This window comes from Urocitellus parryii, chromosome 5, assembly GCF_045843805.1.
Source record: "Urocitellus parryii isolate mUroPar1 chromosome 5, mUroPar1.hap1, whole genome shotgun sequence".
In the NCBI taxonomy this organism is placed as follows: domain Eukaryota; kingdom Metazoa; phylum Chordata; class Mammalia; order Rodentia; family Sciuridae; genus Urocitellus; species Urocitellus parryii.
The window spans coordinates 20,614,092-20,641,397 of NC_135535.1; the positions used below are offsets into that span (position 1 = coordinate 20,614,092).

Consider the following 27,306-nt stretch of genomic DNA (forward strand, 5'->3'; position numbering starts at 1 on the left):
TTTAATTACTATTATTAGGGATTTAGTATAGTTAATTTCCTTAGAATTTTTTTCTCACAGGAGAACATTTCATTCATGAGCCTTCTAAAGAAAACCTGCACTCTTAACTTTCATTAAGATATTATTTTTAAGCTACTGTGTTAGGCTGCTATATAACTCAAGTCACTTGAAATCCAATAGAAATAGGGGAAAGATATATAAAGAAGATTAAAGAGACTACAAATTTAAAACCCCAAAATACTTAAAATAGGTGGGTGTGTAGTTCAGTAGTAGAGCACTTGCTTAGTACCCAGTCTTTTCATTGTTAATTTTGAGACAGTGTTTTGCTAAGTTGCTTAGGGCCTTGCTAAATTACTGAGGCTGGCCTCAAATATTTGAGATCCTCCTGCCTCAGCTTCTGGAATCACTGGGATTAAGGATATAAGCCACCATGCCCAGCAATTTTCCAAACCTTATGGATAAACAATTAAGACATAATATTCAGATTTGTTTTACACTGAGCTACACCCCCAACTTTTTATTTTGTATTTTGAGACAGGGTCTTACTAATTTGCTGAGGCTGGCTTTGAACTTGCAGTCCTCCTGCCTCAGCCTCCTGTGCTACCGGAATTACAGGTGTATGCCACCCTGCCTAGCTTAAATATTTACATTTTAAAATAAGAGCATTAAGCTAGATTACTTCTGTTTCTTCCCATTTAAAAAAGAAATTTAATGGGCTGGGGATGTGGCTCAAGTGGTAGCACGCTCGCCTGGCATGCGTGCAGCCCGGGTTCGATCCTCAGCACCACATACAAACAAAGATGTTGTGTCCGCCGAGAACTAAAAAATAAATATTAAAAAATTCTCTCTCTCTCTCTTTCTCTCTCTGTAACTCTTTAAAAAAAAAAAAGAAATTTAAAAAAGCAGAACAATTCTATGACACTAGAAAAGAATTGCCCTTATCTGTGTAAGGTTATTTCTGGAGTTGGGGAGGATATTCATATATTTCCAGTGGAAGAACTGAGTGACTCAAGAGACAAGGAAAACACTGGAAAAATGCAGTAGACTATCTTCAACAGAACAGTGAGAAGTCTCCTTATTAGGATAGTTGCCATCATTTTTAATGTGCAGCATAAATCAAATGGGAATTGCTAGGGAATCACTATGAACGATGGCCACGATGACAAAAGCCTTAAGGATATTAACATGTCCTTGGATCTGCTGCTCAAAAGATGGCTAAAATCTTAGGCAAATATCTATCCTTTGAGTCTGTTTTTTTAATTTCTAAAATAAAAATATACATGCATAGATTTGTATTTATAAGATTAGACCAGACAATATCAAAGAGGTCTTCCAATACCCTGTTGTATATCAGTCTATCTGTGAATGGTAGGCTAACTGAGGAAAGTATACGATGTTGTGATGAGAGTAACTGTTATAGACCTGGATCTACTAATTATTTGGGTTTAAAGGGAAATCATTATCAGGTGAGTGCTATAAATTATGGTAAAATAAAATCTAAAAACAGTATAATTACTACAAGTTTTTCAGCATGTGTAAATATTTTATTATTAAGTTGAGTGACAATTCCTGCAACACTCTCTAATGGAGCTTATTTTGAAATAGATGTGTCTATATCTATAGATACATATAAAGATATACTATTAAACTTGTTTATAAAGGATAATTGACTTTTATTTTTGAATACATATTTGCTTAAAATCAGTGAATTTCTAGGCCAGGTTCTGGTAAGTAGAGGAAATATATTGTCTAGATCCAAGGTATGTTGCAAACATAGTCTGAAATGGGAAATAACATCTTTCTGAAGAAAGGCTTAGAAATTCTAATCCATTAAGTTTAGGTGTTTTCCTTTCGGTGGTAGCTGGGCTGATTGATACCTGGCTGCTAGGTCACCGCTTACAGGCATAGCCATAAAAACAGGGTACAGACTTCTAAAACAAAATGGAATCCACTCCATGTCATGCTACAGGTTTCACAATTCAAATCATCTGTACTCAAAGGTAAACTTTCAAAATTTTTGGAAGATGCATTCACTGTCAAAAATGGGAACACTGCCATTGATAAGCCAACAGCTATTTGGGCCTGTGTCACATGCAAGACGCCCCAAAAGACTGTTTTGGCCACAAAGAATAATGTGTGGATCCATGTTCAAGTAGATTCCTTTCTGCTTCTGGTTGTTGTTGAATTTTTTCTGGCTATGATATTAAAAAAATGAGTTTTCCTTGATAGTATAAGGCGGTTTGTGATTTTTCATCTTGACCCTGTTGCTCTTTTCCCAACAGCCAGTGCCTCTCTAGTTCTTCCTCTAACCCACCAGGGCTTAAGGTACAACCTTTACTCCGCTCATCCCACGCAGCCATCATTGGCTGACACATGACTCCACTTTAAAAAGGATAATTAACTTCTATTAAATGTTTTTGAAGATTCTCAGGCATTAATTTCTAAGGAGAAATTCCTAACCCAGCAACTACTTGCCACCTAGTGACAGCTCCATAAATTACAGTTATTAGACGTAAAAAGAATTCAATTCCTAAGGATACTGGCCATTCAATTTTAGGTTAAACATTTTGGGGGGAACTTATACACAAAGCATTTTTTTCCCCTTTCCAGTCCAATTACTTGAACAGTTTACCTTTTATAGAACATTCAGTACATTTCCATGACAAGTCTGATTCATAATGCTTGAGACTTAAACATCTTTGATGCTTCAAAAGTTTAGGTATGACAGATTCTTTGCTTGACCAAACTTAAGTCAGGCTCCTAAACTTCTTCAGCCCACCTATGTACTTTCTTGTAAAATAGTTTTAACAAAGAACGCTAAGTCAGTTTAACAGGAGAACTTCTCACCCTCTGCATCTGATCAGGTTTCTCATGCTCCATCACCCCCTCAGTAATGTCTCATCACCCTGGCTTGTCTTCAGCAAAAATCCTGTTAGTCTGTTAGCAGACTCTTTTACTTCTGAAGTTTCTTCACAGTAATTTTCCATCCATTGACCCTGTCTTAGTCTATTTTGTGCTATAACAGAATGCCTGAGACTGGGTAATTTATAAAGAATGGATTTATTTTATTAGAGTTCTGGAGGCTAAGAGATTCAAGGTTGAGGGGCCCAAATCTGGTCAGGGCCTTCATGTTGCATCAACCAATGGCAGCAGGCAGAAGGGCAAGAGAACCTGCATGTAGGGGCAAATTCCATTTAAAAATTTTTTTTTAGTACTGGTGATTGAACCAGAGGCACTTTACCACTGAACTATATTCCTTTTTACTTTTTATTCTGAGACAGTCTCACTAAGTTTCTGAGGGCTTTGCTAAGTTTCTAAGGCTGGCTCTGAACTTGCAATCCTGTCTCAGCCTCCTAGGTCACTGGGCTAGAATTGATAATTTTAAAAGGTATTTGGGGGCTGACGTGTAGCTCAGTGGTACAGCACTTGACTAACATGCCCAAGGTCCTGAATTTGATCCCTGTTGCTTTTTAAAAAAAAAAAAAAAAGCTATTTTGATAAGGTTATTCCATATTCTCAGCAGAGTATAACAGGAGATGTTGGGCTGGGGTATATTTGGAGAATGTGACTTGAAGAATAACCCAGTTCCTCACAGGAAAAACATCTAAATTGGTAATGATAGTTTCTGCCTGTTCAGGATGAGATTGTGGGAAATCAAGAGAACTAATTCAATGGGGGCTTACCTTTTTTATCTCCAATCATATCACCTAGAAATTCTAGCAATTATATTATTTGGTTGAAGAAAGTATTATGTTGCCAGCATCTTCTTGTTACATTATCTATAAATTATATGCTAATAACCAGCATCACACAAACATAATCACTTTGCAACTCTGTAATGATAACCAGACTCGGTCTAGGAATTACTGGGACCAGACCCTAACCCAATAGAATCCAAAATATGACTGGAGTAGACAGCTCTTTCACCCTACCCAACATCCATGTTTTCACCTCAATGATATTTCGGAAAAGAACTGTTTTTAAACATCTGAGTAGGGCTCTCCATCAAAGCCCCTCAAACCATAGGACTGACATATAATCCCAGGTAAGGGTAAACAGACTGCTAGGCATTTGACTCATGAGCACAATGGCATAATATTAAAAAAATAAAAGAGCTGAGATATTTTGATGGTAGGACTCTAGAAGGTCTGACTCTCAGCTTCTATAACCTAGATTCCTAAAGTTACCCTAGTTTTATCCTTCCTAAGGCTGTTGGCCCAGCTTTTGCTTAGATTTTACAAACTATCTTCTGTCCTGATAACTTTTGTCTTGCTGAAGTTAACCCAAAGAAGTTTCTTCTGCTTGTAGTCCAAAAAGCCTGTGTGATTCACTACTGAGTCAGCTGTTTCCTTAAACTGGAAAGTTGTACTTTTACTCTGGTGGTGGTGAGCTCAAATGCAGGGCCTTAGGCATGCTGGGCAAGTGGTCTACTACTGAGCTACACTCCCAGTCCTAGAAAAGCTATAGTCTTAACATGTTAATGTTTACTGTGGATGATACTAAAGAAATTTTTAAAACAAAACACATTTCTTCCAGAATAATAGTGACCAAAAAACCTTCAGTAACTGGCTTTAGTCTCCACTTTTTCAAACATACTTTAAATAAAAAATGATTATACATACATATATTAGTCCTCTTTATTCTGTATAAATAAGATTACAACTTTTAAATAAAATGTTTAGTTCTAAGAAATAGAGAACTAAAATATGTAAACATTTTGGCTAATGCCAAGTCAAAGTCACACAAAACTACCTTCTATTGAAAACCGAGTGGGGAGACAGTTATGACTGTGTTTTCACCTATGAAGAATTCAACTGCATTCACTCTTTCATCTCCTAAGGATATTTTCAGAAACAGCATAAACATTGTTATGGCAGTCTAGCTCTGAAGTGAAAACATGGGCTGAGTTACAGCTTACTACAATGACCCACCTAAGACTCTTTGAAAATTAGCCACAGATTGAAATATTTACATAAGTTCAAGACTTTGTTCAACAATGAAACATTAACACAGGTCCTTAAAGCGCCTTTAAAAATAACAAACTTTTCAGTTTCAACCAATCAAAGCTTTCATTCAGAAATGTTTCTTAAATATCAAATTTCTCTTCACAGACACTGTGTCCGTTTTCTTCATAATCTTCTCTTGTAACCACCATATCTTCAAAATCGTCATTTTCTGATATCAATTTTCCACCTTCCCAGGCATAAGTAATAGGGCTGAAAATAAAGGTTAAAAAAAAATGAACCCAGATGATTTTACAGAAATTAACTGATGATTTACGGACATGAACAACTGAAAGCTTCAGACACTAATTACCAACTAAAATATTTCAAGTTCTAGCCAAATGAACTTAAAAGGAAAATCACTCAAGGCGTAGAAATAAGCAAAAGTTTCACATCAGTTAATTCAAAAGGCAAGGAATCTTGGTTACAAACCACTGTAAAATAGTGAGGTTTCTGCCCCTCAGTGCTGTGGTACATGCCTGTAATCTCAGAAACCCAGGCAGCAGAGGCAAGAAGATCTCAAGTTCAAAAAACAAAACTAAAAATAAAATAAAAATTTAAAAGGGCTGGGAATGTGGCTCAGTAGTAAAGCACCCCATGGTTCAATCCCCAGTAACACTACACACCCAGCGGGGATGGGCTGAGGTTGTGGGTCAGTGGTAGAGCACTTGCCTAGCCTGTGTAGGCACTGGGTTTGATTCTCAGCACCACATATGAATAAATTAATAAATAAAATAAAGTTCCATTGACAATTTTAAAAATATTTTTAAAAAAATGGGAGGGGGAGTTCTCCAATTCCCCTGATTTATCAACTCTCTACTTTGATAAAAATATAAGCTAAAAGATAACTAAAAGGAAAAATAATGTCATAATTGAGTCTAAGTTCTGCTTGTGACAAAGATATGTCACCTAATTAATTCTCATAGCAACTCATGAAAGCTATTATAACTCCACTTTATTTAAAAAGGTTAAATCTGGAATTAGGATTTAGCCTGGATCTAGGATTTAACTCAGAATTTTCACAGTCTGTTCTTTTGCTGCCATATTTTGTTGCAGCAATAATAAACACATTTTAAAACACTGCATGATAAACAATTACATGCTAGGACATACACAATAGGTCAAAATTAGAGCAGATAAGATATTTAAGTTTGACTTTGCTATCTGCAACAAAAGTTATACTCTGTGTTATGACTCAATACTATTTCTACTTTTCTTCTCTCCCAATTTAAGGAGTTTCAAATCTGAAAATGGTAAAGAAAAAAGCTAAGCAAAAAATATTCTCTGTATTCTATTTATTATATTTCCTAACCTTTTATAAAAACAGATTTACATATATCTCTCTTTCATTTATATTTTTATTAAAGATATATATGTGTATACATATATAATAGATGCACAATCAAGATTTATTGAATGAAAGAATAAAAACTGGGGCTGGGGTTGTGGCTCTGTGGTAGAGTGCTCACCTAGTATGTGTGAGGCGCTAGGTTCGAGCCTCAGCATAACATAAAAATAAATAAATAAAATAAAGGCATTGTGTCCAAATACAACTAAAAAAAAAAAATTAAAAAAAGAATAAAAGCTATTTCTGTGGATCCCCTGGCCTGTGATGTGTTTATGTAGGATGAAAAAATAATATTCTATGGGGCATGGTGGCACATGCTTATAATATCAGCAATTTGGGAGGCTGAGCAGAACCAACCTTAGTAACTTAATACAAAAATGACTGGGGATGTAGCTCAGTAGTAAGTACCCCTGGGTTTAATCCCCAGTACCCCCCACCCACACACACAAATGCAATATGGTTCACATTCTAAAGAGTATACAAACATTATTATTGAAAAAAATCATTCCAGTATTTAACAACTGTTTATTCCTTTATTTATTATCTATAAAAGAAAATGATCTAATGACGGTCTTCTGTTAACTGCCATCAACTTTGAAAAATTTTTCTTTAGATTTAAAACAAAATTCTAAAATCAACTAGAGTTAGGTATGTGGGGTTTTGTTTGCAACTCTGCTACTACTGGATTATTTAGACATATCTTTGGTAAGTAACTCCTAGTTGCTGCTATTATTGAATAAAAAGCCTTTGTTTATTTATAATATAAGAACAGTGAACAAGATAGCCTGTAAACCCACGCTATGGCTCTAAAATTCTACCTTAATTTTTTTTACTGCTGAAGTGGAAATGACAGTATCTCTCCTTCTCATAAACAGAGTAGGAGGTAATATAAAACAATTTTAAATTAAAAAAAGACTAATTCAAATATAAAAGTTCATTGAAAACATTTAGAATTTTTTAAAATTCTAAAATTTTTTAAAATTCCATATAACTTAATGGTTTAATTCTTATAATTTCTTTTTTGGGGGCAGTATACTGGAGATTGAACTCAGGGGCACTGAACCACTGAGCTACATCCTCAGCCCTTTTTTGTATTTTATTTAGAGACACGGTCTCACTGAGTTGCTTAGCACCTAGCCATTGCTGACGTTGGCTTTGAAACCATAATCCCCCTGCCTCAGCCTTCTGAGCCACTGGGCAAGTGCCACTGACAATTTCTATTCTTGATAGAAACTGTCAAGAAATGACATCTCGGGCTGGGGTTGTGGCTCAGTGGTAGAGTGCTCACCTGGCACAGATAAGGCCCTGGGTTCAATCCTCAGCACCACATAAAAATAAATAACTACAACTAAAAAATAAATTTAAAATTAATTAATTAATTGATTAATGATATTGTATCCAATTACAACTAAAAAATAAATATTTTTTTTAAAAAAGGAAAAAAAAGAAATGACATATCAGGTAATTCAATAAATGATAATTCAATTTCTTTGCCTACAAAAATCTCTTAGGAATAAGGACTGATTTACCATATGAATTGGTCTAATGTTAGTTATGTACAAACATGATGGCTGATATTTTATACTTCATTTCATTTTTTCATATTTAGTTTTTAGTTGCAGTCGGACACAATAACTTTTATTTATTTATTTTATATGTGGTGCTGAGGCGAACGCTTTACTGCTGAGCCACAACCCCAGCCCTTCATTTCATTTAATTCACTAAAATGGTTTATCATTTTAATTTTTGAGATAAGAAAATGAAGACCCAACACGTGAAATGCCAAGGTGGTAAAACCAGATTTTAAACTCAAGTCTCCTATATACCACCTTACCTACCAGATGACATCCATGCTTTATTTCTATATAAACCAACACTTACTTTTCAGGCAGCACAACAGAAACATCATAATCTGTGGGAGTGAGACATCGAACTTCTGAATAAACTCGATCCCTAAATCCTGGGAAGAGGGAATTTCCTCCTGTCAAGACAATGTTCTTAAAAAAATGTGGCTGCATTTCTTTAAAGGAAAAAAGAAAGAAGGAAAAAAATGCATTAGAAAATCTGTTCACTTAACTTTCTGGAAAGACATGGATGAGGGTTTAGGTAAGATGTGATTAAGGTTTAGAGTTATTAATTGAGAACTATGCAATTTTTCAGTTTATACAAACAGTATAAACTCACAGATCTATAAAAGAAAAGGCTAAAGTTAGGAGGGTAACTACTGGCTACTAATTCACATGCAAGCTATACAAATGAGTATCATCCTACCACAGACATTTGATAATTATAATCCTTCCTCCCCATAATCCTTCCTCCACTATAGAATGAAAAGGTCTTTCATGAAATTTTATTTATTTATTTTTTTGGGGGGGGGTATCCCAGGGATTGAATTCGGGGGCACTCAACCACTGCGCCACATCCCCAGCCCTTTTCATGAAATTTTAAACTTGAACCCCAAATTTCCAAAGTAAGATATATTTATTCTTCAACACTTTACTTTTGAAAAAAAAAAAAAACCCATAATCTATGACAACATTTAAAGAAAGGATCTAAGTGTGAGTGCTCATTAGTTGTACCATGGCAAACATTAATCGCCATAAGGTTAGTCAGTATTAAAAGTCTATAAAAGCATCACTGGGAAATCCCATCCAATGTTTCTATTCACCAAAAAAAGGAGTTTCCTTATACTAACAAACAGAATTTCATGACATAACATTAAAGCAGTATAGAACAAAATGTTGTATATGGCATGATAGTATTTTTATACAAAATGTGAAATTAATAAAAAAACATGAAATAAATGCAAAGGTGATAGCTTTATGACCTTTCTTTCTTTTTAATGCAATGAAAGCATACTACATGTGCTAAATTTTCTCTAATGCCTAGGTGGTTCCTTATGAAATAGAAAGATAAGATAGAAAAGTACTCAAACTCTGGAATATTATTTACTTAAATCATGCTTTAGGAGAACCCACAAATCACAGCAAAGTACAATAATCCAATCTCATTAAAACCAATCTTACATGTTAGTCCAAATATAACAGAATAAGTCAGTTCCATCAATAGCTGAAAACCACTAAATTGTGAAAATATAAATTTCTATCCTGTGTTGATTAGGGCTAAATTAAATAGACCATGCCTTTACCAAAAAAAAAAAATTTATAATCCAAAACAAATCAGTTAAGAATTATTTATGCACATTATGGGATCTGGAAGTCTATATAAATAAAACAGATGCCATTTACTTAAAATTATTTAGAAAAAACAGTGATCATATAGCTTATTGTTTTGAAAACTATCATTATTCTTCAATATTTTACTGCAATTATTGATGTACCTTCAGGTAAGTTTTGAATTGAATAGACAATAGCTTCTGGAATTCCCATTTCTTGGATGCCTATATCAGAAGGATTAAAGAGTATTTCTGGAACAGCAAATCTCTCATTGGCCAGACGAAGAATTTGTTCTCCAGATTTATATTTTCCACTCAACACCATCTCTTCCCTTGGCTTAAAGAAAAGTAAGATAAAAAGTTTAAGTTATATTACCTAGTTCACATGATTAAAAATAATAATAGGTATATGAATATATTAACTGTGTTCTTGGAAGTTTCAGAATTCTCAAAAACTATAAAAATCTAGCCTTACGTCCTGTGGCCAAAACTATATAAATAAAACATTACTGACTCTAATATGCCTATTCCCCCAATGATAATTTAGCAGTTTTATTCCCTACATTCTAAAAAAGAAAGAAGAGCATAGAAGAAACTTCATAATCTACCTACACTGATCCAAATTTCTAGAGAAGAAGGAACATAATAAAGACTTTACTATGTCTTGTGTTCCTATTACCATCTACTTTTTTTTAAAATATATTTTTGTTTTAGTTGTAGATGGACACAATGCCTTTATTTTTTGTTTATTTTTATGTGGTGCCAGGGATCAAACCAAGTGCCTCACGCATGCTAGGCAAGCATTCTACCACTGAGCCACAACCCCATCCCACCATCTACTTTCATTACCCTACTTTAGATTTGACGTTTATTAGACATGTGGTTCCATTCTATTAGGATTTCTTCTTTTCCTTACACACACACACAAAAAAAAAAAACCCCACCACCCTAAATCTTTACATTTTTTTTACTATTTATTCGCTCTATCAAAAATCAGTTTCCAGGGCTGGGGTTGTGGCTCAGTGATAGGGTGCTTGCCTGGTGCAGGTGAGGCACTGGGTTCAATCCTCAGTACCACATAAAAATAAATAAATAAAAATAAAGGCATTGTATCTACCTACAACTAAATAATTTTTTTTTAAAAAAATCAGTTTCCAATTGATTTAAGTAAATATGGTTTTTATCCTTGAAATTATAATGCCAACATTATATGAGGCCAGTTTTCCTTGCTGATTTCTGACTTGTGTTTCACCTCAATAATCTGGCCAAAAAACACACACACACACACACACACAAAAGTTTCAGGTATGCTAAGTACTAATAATTACATAAAATCCAAGTATCTATCAACCAACCCAATGATAATAAGTTAATACTTTCCTTTTTTGAATTTTATCATTCACATACATAATCTTTTACTTCTTATTTATGTGTACCTAAACAACATAAATTATTATTCTGTATTGGCTAAGTACATACTGCTTTCTAAAACTTGTTTTCTATTAAACATCATGTTTCTGAGATTTGTCCATGCTGATCATGTAGCTCTACTTCATTTTCACTAATGCTTATTATTTTATAAAATATATAAAAAATTTATTCTCCTGTTAATAGATATTTAGGCTGGTCCCAATTTTTCACTAAAATATGTTACATGCATATCATTATAAATGTCTCCTTTTCTTTCTTTCTTTTTCCAGTACTGGGAATTAAAATCAGGGTCTCATGTATACTAAGTGAGCACTCAACCACTAAGCTAAAAAAATACGCAGACATCTCTTTCTTTTTTTCTTTTCTTTTTTTTTTGCTGTTATCAGTTCCCATTTCTTTCCTTAGGATTTTTAACTTTCCAACAGTCCTTATCAAGCAAGCAACTAGAAGGGCAAACTTCACATTTAATTGAATACAGATCTGACATTACTTAAGCTGATCAAAGGTAAGGAAAAATTACTTCATTTTGACAGCTAAGGCAAACTGCTTGTCAAAACTTTGAAAGTGCATTGTATTTTGCCCTTTTCAATCTGATCCTATTGGATAAACATTAATAAAATTCAGCACTAGGTAAACTATGTCAATAATTTTTACAATAGGGGTTGAGGATGTGGCTCAGTGGTAGAGGGCTTGTCTAGCATGCACAAGGCCCAATATTCAATCCCCAGCATTACCAAATTAATTAATTAAATTAATTAATTAACTTTACAACATGAAAATAACCAGTTTCTAAGTAATTTAATTATTTTTGGAGGGTGTTGGTCTTTATTGGGATTGAATCCTATGGCCTTACACATGCTAGGCAAGTACTCCTCCACTAAGACATATTCCCAGAGCCCACTTTTTAAAAATTGTTTTTATTTCAAAATAGGGTCTTGCTAAGTTGTCCAGGCTGGCCTCAAACTTGGAATCCTTCTTCTTCAGTGCCTGAGTAGCTGGGAATATAGGCATGTACCATAAATTAACTCTTCTTAAACAGAGAAAGATTAACCATAATATAGATAATGATCTACAGATTTGTCCCATATGCTATCATTTGGCTGATAGTTCTTTTCTTTTTTTTAATATTTATTTTTTAGTTGTAGTTGTACACAATACCATTATTTTATTTATTTATTTTTATGTGGTGCTGAGGATTGAACCCAGGGCCTCATGCATGCTAGGCGAGCATGCTACCGCTAAGCCACAACCCCAACCCCAGTTCTTTTTCTTATTTAGTGAGAAATTTACTAATCCAATCTTTATACTCATGCCTGAAGAAATGGCAACCAGAAAAGCTGTCATCAACAACTGTGTTAAGCTCTGTCAATCCCAGCTAGATGTGAAAGGCTTTTCAAACCTGACTGAAGTGGGTCACTTGAAAAAACAACACTGATAATTTTTGGGGGGTGGGGGGCAGTTTCTGGGGATTGAACTCAGGGTGCTTTACCACTGAGCTATATCCCCAACCCTTTTTAAGACAGGGCCTCGCTAAGTTGCTGAGGCTAGCCTAGAACTTGCAATCCTCCTGCCTCAGCTTCATGAGCTGCTGAGTTTACAGGTGTGTGCCACATGCCTGGCACAATTTTTTAAATTACCTTACAAAAGCCCTTCTTAATTGTACTGAAGTCAGGCAAAACATAGTCTATCATTACTGTATTTTCTTCTCCTTTCAACCTGTAAAAAGAAACAATTTGTGAAATATTTTAATTATATGTAACAACATCCAAAAACCAATTTTTCAATTCTTAGATTACTAGTATACATACTTTGGATGTATACATACTTTGCAATATCCATGTCTCTGTAAAAGTCCTGAGACACATAGCATACATCTTCTTTCACTTGATTAATCACATGTGTTTCATCCATAACGTGTAGCTGCCTAACAGAAATATATTGTAAAATTTGAAATGGAGAAAATTTGAATATAACTTACAATTATCATTTAAAACTTTTTCCTGAAATTAAATTTGGGATCACCGATTTTTTAAAATATTAAACTCTTTAATGTGTAAAATATTTTAAATTTTATGGAATACTCTCATTTCCATATCCTATTTAATCTCTATATTATTCCTCTATGGACAGATTTTTAATCCAGTTTGTAGATAAACAGCGGTGTTTAGTATTAAGGATTTCCCAACTAAAGAGCAAACTTTTCTCCCAACAATTCTGAATACAATATTGCCATTATGCCTTAACATTTTGCTTTTTTTTCCTAATTGTAGAAGTTTTACCCACTAGCACACAGAATCTAGCATATAAAAGATGCTTAATATTTGATATGTGAACCTAAGAAGATATAAATTTAGTGTAGTAAATAAAAAACAATAAAAAGTGGTATGATAACCTTTGAATATTTTTCTGTGCACACAGATTTTATTATATAGTTTATTTTTTGTTATCAAAATCAGATGAATCTGTAATATGTACTTATCCCTAATGTTGGAAGTTTAGATCAGAGAAGAAGATATTTATGTTCATTAACATGGATTTTGGAGTCAAAGACCTAGGTTTGAAATACAGCTGTAGCAGCCAAGTTACTTTACTTTTTTGGGATTAAATCCCATAAATGCTAACAACTACTAAACAGAATTATAAGAAGTAAATGATTATGATAATACATATGAAGTGTTTAACATAGTCTGTGTACTTAATAAAAAATTTTCTTTTTGATTTTGTATATTAAACATCTTTCTATTCCACATTTTACCTTCTCTCATGTACCAATGAGAAGAAAAACTGCCAATTAAACTGTGTCAATTCTGAGGTATTGACTATTGGAAAATTCATCATTTCGAAGATTAAAATGTGGGGGGAAAACACAACTCAGAATCCATGAAATATAGGCATTTTTATCTATATATCTAATTACCTCATTACTTAGTCATATACTAGGACACAGAATATCAAATAATTTTAGTCTCTTAGCATATTTCAAAATTGTTTACCAGAAAGGTTATTTCAAGTTGTATTCTTATCAGTAATCAATAAATGTCCATATAAAAAGTCTGCAACATCATTTGAAAAAAAATTATGTTGTAAAAACAGCATTTTGTTATTTTTCTCTACTGAGAAGTAAATGCCAAGAGAAGAGGAATTCTATTATTTGTTTTATCTAAGTATCCCAAGATCCTAAGTAATAATATTTGCTGAATTGCATCTGTGATATTATTATAGGAAATGTAACTTTTTTTTTTTGAAATGGTACTGGGGATTGATTCATGTCAATTTACTTCTTAGACTTATGTTTACCTTAGTTTTGATTACAAAGGCTTTTTGACCATTTATAAGGTTTAAAATTGTGATATAAGTTAAAACACAAAAGCTGTCAAAACCTATCCTAATAGTATGGTTCCCAGAGCCTGGGAAGAATAAGTGGGAGGTAGAGGAGAAGATAGAATGGTTCACAGGTACAGGGGTACAGCTGAAAAGGAGGAAAATTTCTATGTTCTATAGTAAAGTAAGACAATGATGGTTGACAACAGCTATTTAAATATTTCAAAATAGCTAGCAGAGGGGATTTTGAACATTCCCAATATAAACAAATAATAAATATCTGAAGTGATACGTATGCCTACTATACTGATCTGATATTACACACTGGTATAATATGAGTACTGAAATCACACCATATACACTATAAGTATGTACAAGTACTATGTGTGAATTAAAACTAATATAAATATGTGTGTGTTTGTGTGTGAGTATGTATGTACATTTGTACATACATAAATCTTAGCCTGTTAGGAGCTGGTGGTTTTCCAGACCTGAGGAGGACACAGGGGAGTTTGGATGCAGTCATCTTCTGCTTGAATTGTGCTGTGGTTTTATGGGTATGTTCACTTTTTGAAAATTCAGTTGTAGACTCATGGTGTGCATCCTCTTCTGTACACATGACTTATTTCAATAAATTTTCAATAAAGTTGCATGGAAGAAAATATATCAGGTACTATTTCTTCCACTGTTTTTATGCTTACCACTCAGTTAATATTTTCTTGCTGTGCTTTTTGTTTATCTTTGCAGTGCTAGGGATTGAACTCAGAACTTTGCACATATTAGGCAAGAACTCCACCAATGAGCTACTTCTCCTGCCCTCTTTGTGTGTGTGTGTGTGTTTGTATATGTCTAAAAATCCTGATCTGCCTCAACATTGTCTCCCTTTCCAGCTTGTTGCCTCTAATGTGACTGGGGTGGGGAATTAAATATCCAAACTTACTGAAACTGAGCCCAATTATTTTTTGGTTTTGTATTGAATAACACTGACATAAACAAAATGTAAATGTTATTCATGAGTTTTCTATTTTTTAGAATATTTAAATAAGGCAAGACAGAATTAACTATAAAAAGCATCATATAAGGGCTGGTGTTGTGGCTCAGAGGCAGAGTGCTCATCTAGCATGAATGAGGCCCTGGGTTGGATCCTCAGCACCACATAAAAATAAATAAATAAAATAAAGATATTGTGTCCAACTAAAATAAACAAATATTTTTTAAAAAGTAGCATATAACTGTTATAAACTTAATAATTAAGAAGGCCCAGCTACTCAGTAGACTGAGGCAGAATTAGAACTTTGAGGCCAGCCTGGGCAACTTAGTGAGACTCCATTTCAAAATAAAATATAAAGGGCTGGGAATATAGCTCAGTGTTAGAGCATGTGAGGCACTGGGTTCTGTCTCCAGTATGGAGGTGGGGAGAACAGGAAGTGGTATAGCATTATGCTTAATGAAAAGAATCAATCTCTAAAGGTTATTATATGATTCTGTAACATTCTTAAAATAATAAAAACATAGAGATGGAAAAGAGATAGGAATAGAGTGAGTGTTACGGTTTTTATATGAGGTGACACGCCCCTCTCCCGCCAAAGCTCATGTGTGAGACAATACAGTAAAGTTTCGAGGTGAAATAACTGGTTTGAGGGGCTTAACCTAATCAGTACATTGATCCACTTGAATGGAAACTAAGTAGTGACTGCTAACAGGTAGGGCATGGCTAGAGGAGGTAGGTCACTGAGGGCATGTCTTTGGGGTTTATATTTTGTACCTGGCGAGTGGAGCTGTTTTCCTTTTCCATATCTTTCTACCATGATGTTCTGCCTCACCTTAGGCCCAGAGATATGGAGTTGGTGTCTATGGAATGAGATCATGGAAACTATAAGCCCCAACTAAACTTTCCCTGCTCTATGTTGTTCTTGTTAGATCTTTTGGTCCCAGCAATGCAAAAGTTAACTAAAACACTAGTGGAAAAAATATAAAGCGGTAATACAGGGGCTGGTGTTGTGGCTCAGTGACAGACTGCAGGCCTAGCATGTGCGAGGCACCAGGTTTGATGCTCAGCATCGCATGAAAATAAATAAATAAAATAAAGGTATTGTGTTTGACTGCAACTAAAAAAATATTTTTTTAAAAAAGGAGGCAATACAAAAAGTTCCTTTGTGGTGATTATACAGCTTTACACATGGAATAACTCTGCATGCATTTATACAAATTAATGCATGTGAAAACTGGTAAAACCTGAATATGGTCTGTGGTCTAGTTAATAACATTGTATCAATGTCAATTTCATTGGGTTGATACTGTATTATAGTTTATTAAAGTAACACGAGTCTATCATTTTTACAACTTTCCAAGTCTGTGATTATTTCAAAATAAAAAGGAAAAAGTTTTAATGGACTAAGGTTAGGTGGGTGCAGTGACACATTCCTATAATTCCACTGACTCAGGAGGCTTAAGGCAGGAGTGTCACTAGTTCAAGGCTAGCCTCAGCAATGTAGAGAGACTCTGTCTCAAAATTAAAAGTTGAAAGAAAGAGAAAGAAAAAGAAAGAAAGAAAGAAAGAAAGAAAGAAAGAAAGAGAGAGAAAGAAAGAAAGAAGAAAGAAAGAAAGAAACAGAAATATCAATAGTAATGCCTACAGAGATTAAAAACATAAAGACACAATTCAAATGTTATACTTTTGTGTGAAAGTGGGTCTGACCTGAGAGGCAAAGAGGGGAGATCTGGTTTCCTTTTTAGTTCCCTTTCCTTTGTATGCATTTGAAATTTGTTTTACCATGTTCACATACATTATAATTTTTAATACATAATCAATATGTTAAATTCCCTAGAATTCAGAAATGTATTTTTGGTAGGCACTATCATTATATATTCTCAAAAGCTTTCCAACTCAAACATCATTAGTATATATTTTTAAGCATGATTTGAATTGCTGCCTGAAACTACAACTAAAAGTAAGAAATAATTTTAAATTATTCTAGAAAGTTCATTCCCAGTACCTCATATCCTCTGAAAGAATCAAATCTAAGTATTACCTGTAAGATATGATTTCCTTTAGATGGTTGGTTAAAAGTTTTCCTCCCACATTTATCCTAAAAGAGAAGAATTCAACTTTGGTTCAGTTATCACATATTCCATCCTAAGAAATAATATGCAAATAAGATGAAATAACATGAAAACTAAATGCAACTCACCGAATAATTGCTTCTTTTTTCTTTTTACTTCTACAATAAGGAACTATATGTGTAAAGGAATATCCACTATCAACAATGATACAGCATAATTCAGAAGGATTATCTCGGAAATACCTATGTGCACTGAGAGCCCCAGCTATAAAGAAAAAATGAATGTGTTAAATAAAAGTATACCATTAGTTTAAAGCAATAAAGAAAGATAGCAGACTAAAGCAAGCACAAAGATGAAAATTTCCCTTTAACTATAAGAAAAATGTTAATTTATAATAATATTCAAAACTTTCACAAGACGTTTGTAATGTTTAATTTTTTAAAAAATCATACAAGGTAAATATAAAAAGAAATTTGTGATCAGTTTTCAAAAGTAAAGTTCACAGTTTATAAAAATTAGTGAAACAGCAGCTAATTTCTACTGAGGATTTATATGCCAGACTTTATTCTAAACTCTATATAATGAGTGTGGGTTTTAATATACAGAAGAATCCCAACTTACAGATGAGGAACCTGAAATACAGGGACTTAAATAATTTTTCCTAGGGTATACAATTAGAAAGTAGCAGAACCAGCACTCAAACCTAGGTGATGTGCTTTAGAGCAGGATCTCTCAACCTCAGAACCACTGACATTCTGAGTCAGATAAGACCTTCATTGGGGACTTTCCTGTGCATCACAGGATGCACAGCAGCATTTGTGACATATACCCACTAGATGCCATGAGCATTCTCCTAGTTGCAACAACTAAAAGTGTCTCTGAATACTGCCAAATATTCCCTGGGAGGGCTGGGGATGTGGCTCAAGCGGTAGCGCGCTCGCCTGGCATGCGTGCGGCCCGGGTTCGATCCTCAGCACCACATACCAACAAAGATGTTGTGTCCGCCGAGAACTAAAAAATAAATATTAAAAATTCTCTCTCTCTCTCTCTCTCTCTCTCTCCTCTCTCACTCTATCTTTAAAAAAAAAAAAAAAAAAAAAAAAAACAAATATTCCCTGGGAGACAAAAATCACCCATTGGTTGAGACTATTTCTAGAGATTATGCTCTTAACCATTAGAGCATACTGTTGCTTACACAGACTTAAAAGTTTAAATGCTTTCATGTACACAATTAGATGATATTACCGTATCCTTTAATAAACTTGCTTTTAGGTCATTTTTCTTCATATTAAGTAACAGTGTAAGCTATATAATTTCAATAATATAAATAGCAAATAGCAATGACAGAAAATGAACCCAAGAATCTTTTGGAGACTAGAATATGTGGCTAATAATTTCATTTGGGAGAAATATCATATTAGCACAAATGTACTGAGAGGTGCAATTATATAAACTAAAGGTCCTAAAGAATGCCACCCAGTATTTTTAGAGTTTCTTTACCCTATTTCTATTTACTTTTTTTTTTTTTTTTTTTTTGGTGGCATAGGGGATTGAACTCAGGGGAGCTCTCCCACGGAGCCACATGTACAGTCCTTTTTTAATTTTTGTTTTGAGACAGGGTCTTGCTAAATTGCCAAGGCTAGCTTCAAACTTGTGATCCTCCTGCCTCACCCTCCAGAGTAAGTAGGATTACAGGTGTGCACTATTGCACCAGTCTCATGTAGTTCAATTTTAATGAAAACTCTTTAACTTACCATTTACTCTTAATACTGCTTGGAACTGATATTCTTCAAATAGAATTTCATTCATTGATTCTTGAATTGAAGTGAAGTTAAAATATGGTTCTGTGATAATAATATTAGTATCTAAAAAATCAACCTATGGGAGGAAAAAAAAAAATCCCCAAAAGTTTTATAATTTGTAGTGACTATCATCAACATTTGTTTTAAATATGAAAACAAAATGATTTAATCACCACAGTAAACCCAATTCATTATCTTTCCCACTTAATAGATGAGAAAATTGAAACAGTAAAGTTGAATAAGTTACCAAGCTTCATATAGCTACTTAGAGACAAAGCTAGGATTTAACCTCAGGGAGTCTGATTAGAGAATCTATGCACTTAATTATTGTATAATCCTACTTTTCTTAATGGTAGCATTAATAAAATGTTATCAAACTGTTAAAAATAATTATGAAATAATAATGAATGATAAAACTACAAGTAGCAGGGCCACTGCTATGTTGTTTTTAAAAGGAAAAAAAGCAAGAAGCTTCAAGATGGGGCAGGGGTTGTGGCTCGGTGGTAGGGTGCTTGCCTAGGATGTGTGAGGCACTGAGTTCCATCCCCAGTACCACATAAAAATAAAGGTACTGTGTTGACCTACAACTAAAAAAAATTAGAAAAGAAGTTTCAAGGTATGAATTTAAAGATTACATAAATCTCCCTACAAGTTTGTTGTTGTTTTTTGCAGAATTTTTACGTACAGAAAAATCAGGGAATCCCCATCTAAAAACACAGTGTATGTTTAACCCAATTTATAGTGGCCATTTCTTTAACTTTTTTCTTTTCCAACTGGACAATTCAAGCCACAGATTTTGGACCCAGAACACTGCCTCTCCAGTGATGGTGGGTCTCATTATATCGGTCTCTGACTGGTCTTGACAGCTTCAACTAGCTTATCTAGACCCCCTTTGTCTTCTGAGTTAACCTGTGTGAAGGTGAGGATGGTGCAGGTCTTCCTGTGAGCAAGATGTCCTAGTCTGATCTCCCTTCCCCTTTCTAATGTAATGCAGCAGGGAATCCCCATCTAAAGACACAGATGGGCAGGAAGACATTCAGCTTGATCATATCTTGTGCAATCACCACCAGCTGAGCATTCTTGTTTTCTACCAAGGTGGTAACAATATTAACCCCTGCTCAAAAGATAGGTATTCTCTTAGTGGGAACATCCCCTATGCTGACAGCTTTCTTCTCAGCTCAGGCCAGTAGTCCTTCTTTTGTCTCTTGCTTTGCTTCTCGTGTGCACTTGTGCATTAGCTTAAACAGTCTAATATGTGTGTGGCAGTCCACAGCCTGTATGAACTGGTCAATCACAGGATGCACTTTCAGCCATCTAATAGCTGGTAGGCCCTTTGCAGCTGCAGACAGATATAGTGGGGCCATTTAACAAGTGGAGGAAAGGCAGTATGTTTTATCCAATACCAAAATTATTAGGACCTTTCTCATACAGGGGATCTACCATCTTGATCTCTTGCTTCTTCTTGACAGCAGGGCCAGGGCCACTTGCTTTCCCCTTGGTCTTCTTTCCTTTGGCATCTTGGGTGGCTGAAGGAAAGTGCTCTCCCACCCATTCTTCAGAAGTAATAACATTTTATACATTGTTTCGATATATCTCTACTCAGACTACATTCTACTCATTTGCATTTATTAAATACTTAGAAAATCAAAGCTAGACAAAGCTATCTTTAAAAGATTGAAATATGTAACTGAAACATTCATAAATCTGTAAATCTTAAAGTGTAAGATTGAATTTTTCATTAGAATAAGACATGGAAATAGAATTTGAATACATACTCTTAATTTGTTACCTGATACATTTCTTTTCCAAAAAGGTAATCCCAAACTTGTCTTTGAACATCCCAATTCACCAAGTAGCCCTAAAAAATTTTTTAATAAATTTAATTAGCAAAAATATTTGAGCAATTTTTAAAAATCGGATTAATATATTCTAAATCATTGAGTTCTATCTCTTTATGGTTACCTTTTCAGTCTAATGCTGTATGAGTATCAAACCAATTATACTGATATGTTGTGTTTTTTTTAATTTTTAAAAAATATCTTTATTTATTTTTATGTGGTGCTGAGGATCAAACCCAGTGCCTTACATGTGTGAGGCAAGTGCTCTGCCACTGAGCCACAATCATCCCAGCCCCTGTTTTTCTCTTTTTTTAAAACCAAAACAAAACAACTGCAGGCATGGTGGCACATGCTTGTAATCTCACCAACTTAAAAAGCTGAGGCAGAAGGATTGCCAGTTCGAGGCCAGCCTTGGAAATTTAATGAGACTCCAACTTGAAATAAAATATTAAAAAAAAAGGGTTGGGGATGTCACTCAGTGGTAGATTGGTCTTAGGTTCAATCCCCGGTACCATGTACACACACGCAAAGTTTAAAAATTTGTAAATTAATGAAACCATAATGTCAAGGGTTCAGAGGACACACCAATATATAGGATGCTTTTCTATACTTTTTTCTTAAATTCATGTGTGCACATGAATTGAGATTTAATTTAAGTAATATTCAGTATTCATAACCAATAACTAAATCATGGTCACTTATTTTAACTAAGACAATTTCAATTTTGGGTTTTAATTAAATATCAGTTAAAATTTAGGTTAACTTTTCTCAAAGATGTAAAAATATTTTTAATTTTGTCCCTAGCATAGCACCACAAAAAAATAAAGTAAAACAACAAAATTTTTTATACATATGCACAACATAATATATACACCTTGGGTCAATAACACTAGAAACAATAATTAGACTACTTTTTAAAAAATATTTTATTTTCTAGTTATAGGTGGACATAATACCTTTCATTTTACTTTTATGTGGTGCTGAGGATGGAACCTGGTACCTCACACATGGTAGCGCTCTACCTCTGAGCCACAACCCCAGCCCCTAGATTACTTTTTTTTTTAATATTTATTTTTTAGTAGTAGTTGAACACAATACCTTTATTTTATTTATTTATTTTTATGTGTGCTGAGGATCGAACCCAGGGCCTGGCACAAGCTAGGTGAGTGCTCTACCAATAGGCCACAACCCCAGCCCTGGATTACCTTTTGAAAAGGAAGGATATAGAAGAGTCCAGAAGGGTCTTTTATTTCATCTATCTGGTTAGCAGTAAAAGTTTTAAGACGTGCTGTTTTTGACCTGAACTGACAATTAGGAATAACCCTAGAAACAAAGAAACAAATGATATAATTATCCCCTAAATATTTAGTTCTTATTCCTACATATGTAATTTTTAAAATGCCTTTATTTAACCATCATCCTGAAGGTCAAAATACCCAAAGCAAGTGTTATTCATTCTGTCTTTAAATAATTTGAAAATGCTTTAAAAAAAAATGATTGTAGTTTGTACCACATTCTATACTGGACCCTTTATCTTTCTCAAATTATCTTCTAGAAACCATTATGGGTGGATATTAGTTCTGCCACTGCACAATAACAATCAGGGCTTTAGTAAAGGTCCTAATCTTTCTATCTTTAATGTGGAAACTCTTCAATACAATTCTGGTAAAAGATACAGAAGTTCAAAATTCTGGCCATAAAATTGTGTTTTCCTGAAACCAAAGATTTTTAAAAATTTATTTATTTATTTTAATTAGGTATATATGACAACAATTTGATTCATTGTACCCAACTGCAGCACAACTTTTCTTTTCTCTGGTTGTACAGGATGTAGCATCACACTGTAAGCGCAGTCAACAAAACCAAAGATCCTATTTTTAATCAATAAGATGCTATAGGGTATAAGTAGGAACTACATTTAAATTGGTTGCTGCTCACCATAAGTTTACAATGTAGGTAGGAAAGCAAACAAGAGCCATTGTCAAACACATTTGTATGCATACACACACAGGCACAATGATGTTAGGATAATGCTGCAGTACCAGCTTACCTCAATTTCTGTACTGTCAGCACTTTCTCTACATGTTTAAATATGCTTGGAGGACATAATTTTAGCAGATTTGCTGTTCTTGATTTTTTTTTTTTTTGGTACCAGGGATGGAACCCAGGGTGCTTAACCACTGAGTCACATTTTATTTTTTTTCTTTTGAGACAGGGTCATATTAAGATATTAAGTCCCTTAGGGCCTTGCTAAGTTGTAGTGGCACCCCCTCCTCCACAAAAAAGTCTTAACTGGGCTTCTCCAGAAATCTTCACCATGGCTGATTTTAGGACTGTAAGCAAAAGAGTCTCTGCAAAAGAGTTCAATGTAGATAAACTACCTATTTTCATGCTTCCCTATTTTCTTGGCCACTAGCCTGGAAGAAATCGGAACTCCAGCTGCTGGACACCCCCTTACTAGTTTTTCACACACACACTTATCCAGTATAGTAGTTTGTAGACATGTAAACAAGGCCGCTGGCCTTGAGCTGGAGCTTCACAGAGATGTCTACATTTCTAAGATAAGAGAAGTTACCAATTCGGCTCCATGGTAACAGCTGGCAGGGGGAGGAAGAAAGGGGAGAAGAAGCTCTCCCCTTCTCAGGTGTTGTCCTTGAAGGGTTAACTTGTCCACAACAGTGAAAGAAAAAGCTGCTTTTTGGGCTGGGGATGTGGCTCAAGCAGTAGCGTGCTCGCCTGGCATGCGTGCGGCCCGGGTTCGATCCTCAGCACCACATACAAAAAAAACAAAAGATGTTGTGTCCGCTGAAAACTAAAAAATAAATATTAAAAAATTCTCTCTCACTCTCTCTAAAAACAAATAAAAATAAATAAATAAATATTGTTTTTTTTTTTTTTTTTTAAAAAAAAGCTGCTTTTCAGTAAACTTCTGAAGACTGAACTTCTGAGCCCCTCCCCTTACATGCTGGGTATAAAATTCTGAAACTACCTGACCTCGGGGTTAAGGGGATTAATTGTTTACAGCAAAAGCTGTGCTCTCTGAACCTGGCTGCAACCAAATAAAACTGTTTCCCTCTATCTTCGGTGCCTTGTCTCATCTGTCCCTACAACAAAGTCACTAAGTCACTGAGGCTGACTTTGAACTTTAGGATCCTGCTGCCTCAGCCTTTCAGGATTACAGGCATGCACCATTGTGCAAGGACTGTTCTTGATTATTTAGCATGCTTTGCTTTTTTCTATTGTTTTCTAACTGTGCATAGTGTCTATAAATAACTTTAAAATTTTTCTGTAATTATGGAGAACCTCTAGTTAATTCTCTAAGTGATAACAGAATTGAGATCAAGGATATGAACAGTAAGCACACTGCCAAAATGTTTTCCAGAAAGAATGTAATAATGTACATTTCTACTCAGTCTGATTTCCCTCTTTATAAAGAAATAAGTCAGGCATGGTGACAGGCATCTGTAGTCCCAGCTACTTGAGAGGCTAATGCAGGAGGATCACTCAAGTACAAGAGCTTCAGTCCAGGCTGAGGAACAAAGTGAGAACCTGTCTCAAAAGAAAAAACAAGCCAGACATGGCTGTGCACACCTGTGATCTCAGCAAATTAGGAGGCTGAGAAAGGAGGATTGCAAGTTTGAGGACAGCCTCAGCAAATTAGCAAGGCCTGCCTCAAAATAAAAAATACATAAAAGGGGCTGGGGAAAAACTTTTTAAAAATAAAAAGGCAGCTCGGTAACAAAGTGCCCCTGGGTTCAATTCTCTCTACAAAAACAAAAACGTAACAAAAAGGCAGGGGAAAAAAGACAATTAAAAGAAGTTAAGGTGCCAGGCACAGGGCACACCTGCAATCCTAGCGGCTCTGGAGGCTGAGGCAGGAGGATCATGATTTCAAAGCCAGCCTCAGCAAAAGCAAGGTGCTAAGCAACTCAGACCTTGTCTCTAAATAAAATACAAAATAGGACTGAGGACGTGGCTCAGTGGTTGAGTACCCCTAAGTTCAATCCCCAGTACCTTCTTTCTCTCCCGCCACACACACATAAAAGTTAAGTACAACACTGGGGATAGAATTCAGTGGTAGAGAGCTTGCCTCAAATGTGCATTTGCTGATTTCTGGAGAAAGATTTCTGGAGAAGCCTAGTTAAGATTTTTTTGTGTAGGAGGGGGTGCCACTACAACTTAGCAAGGCCCTAAGGGACTTAGTATGACCCTGTCTCAAAAGAAAAAAATAAAAATTTGGCTCAGTGGTTAAGCACCCCTGGGGTCCATCCCTGGTACCAAAAAAAAAAAAAAAATCAAGAACAGCAAATCAGCAGATTCAATAGATTCAATCCCCAGCACCAATACAAAAAGAGAGGGAAAAATGATAAGAAAAAGAATCCTTCGTGAATTTGATCAGGTCTTTACATGTCGGCTTCAACACAAACACGTTTTATGAATACACATCTTCTGAATGTCATTGTAGTATTACTGTATAAGTGACCGACCAGGTTAGCCAGTGGACTTCAAAGTCTTCAATGTCTCTAGATCTTAGACGGTGATTTTTTAACTTTTGGGGGTCATAGAACCCTTTGGGGATCTGATGAAACCTATAATCACATTTTCAGAAAATGCAGCTATACCAAAAACGTTGCCCACAATTTTTGAAGGTTCATGAATTTTGTAGACCTACCCCTCAGTCAGTAACTCATGTCTTGAAGCCTGTTAGGAAACGAAACATACATCCCACTTCCGCAGCTGCGCATCCCAAAACTAAAACCAAAATCAATTCCAGTTCAAAGCATGACAACCTCCAACCCAGCTCCAACCAGCGCATCCCCAGTCTCAGGTTAGAGCCGCGCGAGGGCGTTTCACTGACGTTAGGCATTGAAGCTTAGCATGCGAAACTACTGAGCATAGTCTTGTCCCTCGGAGAAAGCCAATACTTACGAGACATTTTCATGGCTGTAACCGATTTTGGCATTGTAGGCTCCATTATCCAACACTAAAGTCGTCATTTTAGCACTAACCACACCTACGCAACCCTCTTCTTTCCTTTCTGACCCTTCTGCTCAGGCTTTTTCCGGCTCTCTATGGTTTGGTGGGCGGAGCGATAGACCTCACTTCCGGCTACCTTAGCAACGGAGGATGCCGGAAGTGAGCGAGACCGCTTGTTAGCAGGCATCCATCGTTTCCAAGCCTAACCTGTTTAGGTGGTGGCGAGATTCTACAAGAGTAGAAAAATGCAAAGTCCATTGAGTTGCGCCTGCAAGTGTCTTCTAACCCCTGTAGCGAACCGGGATTTTTTTAGTGTGTGCCCGTCTTTGAACAGAATTGTTCAAACAATGACATTTCTTGGAGAACAAAGTGCAAAATCATATGTAGCATAGAATTGGATATGAGGTCTCTTCAGCCTCATTCCCACCAGATTGTAGGATCCAACCACGAATTACATATGCTTTGTTCAGTCAATCTACATTTTTTTTTTTTTTTTGGTACCGGAGATTGAATCCAGGGCGCTCTACCACTGAACTACATCCCCAGCCCTTTTTTAAAGTTTTTATTATGAGACGGGGTCTCACTCATTTGCTGAAGACCTCGCTAAATTGCTGATATTGACCTCGAATTTGCGATCCTCCTGCCTAAATCTCCTGAGTCGTTGGGAGAGGCACGATGGCGCTTGTCAACCGTCTTTCTTTTTAACTCACATACACAGCCCTCTCTTCTGCCTACTTGTTCCCTAGGACTTAGCTTATTGTGTCTTGTCTAAAAAACGCTTCCTGCGGGGTGCGGTGGCGCACCCCGCTAATTCCAGCGACTCCAGAGGCTGAGGCAGGATACCGAGTTCAAAGCCAGCCTTAGCAATTTACCGAGGCCCTTAAGATACTCAGTGAAACCCTGTCTCTAAATAAAATACAAAAATGGGCTGGGGATGTGGCTCAGTGGTTAAGCGTCTCTGGGTTCAATCCGCGGTACCAAACAAACAAAAAGTATTCCTGTCACAGTCAGTTCTCATTCCTGGAATTAGGTTTCCCTCCTATGTGTTCCTGTAATACCCCAGGCCTATATTTCATAATCGTTAAGAGAATTTATTTTGGATTAGAATCCAGATTCTGCCACAAACTGACTCTGTAGCCTTGGGTAATGAAGATAATAAAGATTAAAACTTACACAACACTTACCGAGTGTATGCTGTTTCAACATCTTTTACCCCAGCCCTTTTATTTTTTACTTTAAAGTAGGGTCTCCCTAAGTTGCTTAGGGCCTGAATAAATTGATGAGGCTGGCTTTGAACTTTCAATCCTCCTGCCTCAGCCTCCTGAACTGCTGGGATTACAGACCTGTC

The 27,306-nt window shown here is 35.4% G+C and overlaps 1 protein-coding gene and 1 pseudogene across 2 annotated transcripts; both read right to left on the reverse strand.

Annotated features, from left to right (window-relative positions):
* Nucleotides 1-3,476: 3,476 nt before the first annotated feature.
* On the reverse strand, nt 3,477-26,049 carry Actr6 (actin related protein 6). Of its 2 annotated transcripts, XM_077798681.1 has the most exons (11): nt 25,911-26,049; nt 22,187-22,304; nt 20,933-21,001; nt 19,096-19,219; nt 17,470-17,605; nt 17,311-17,367; nt 12,783-12,881; nt 12,595-12,673; nt 9,692-9,863; nt 8,233-8,371; nt 3,477-5,216 (listed from the first exon to the last, which is right to left on the reverse strand). In XM_077798681.1, the coding sequence occupies exons 1-11, from the start codon at nt 25,976-25,978 to the stop codon at nt 5,087-5,089; spliced, it is 1,191 nt and encodes a 396-aa protein (XP_077654807.1). In that variant the 5' UTR covers nt 25,979-26,049; the 3' UTR covers nt 3,477-5,086. The 2 variants fall into 2 exon arrangements, with proteins under 2 accessions (XP_077654807.1, XP_077654808.1); XM_077798682.1 differs by lacking the exon at nt 22,187-22,304 and having other exon boundaries at nt 20,919-21,001.
* On the reverse strand, nt 19,851-20,843 carry LOC113189415 (large ribosomal subunit protein eL8 pseudogene; annotated as a pseudogene).
* Nucleotides 26,050-27,306: the final 1,257 nt, after the last annotated feature.

Coding starts and splice junctions, on each gene's coding strand:
- Actr6 (XM_077798681.1), bottom strand. CDS start 25,978: ATGACGACTTTAGTGTTGGATAATGGAGCCTACAATGCCAAAATCGGT. Junction 19,220..20,932: donor TTGGAAAAGAAATGTATCAG/GTAACAAATTAA, acceptor TTCCTCCCATAG/GTTGATTTTTTAGATACTAA. Junction 12,882..17,310: donor AAGGAAATCATATCTTACAG/GTAATACTTAGA, acceptor TATTTCTGTTAG/GCAGCTACACGTTATGGATG.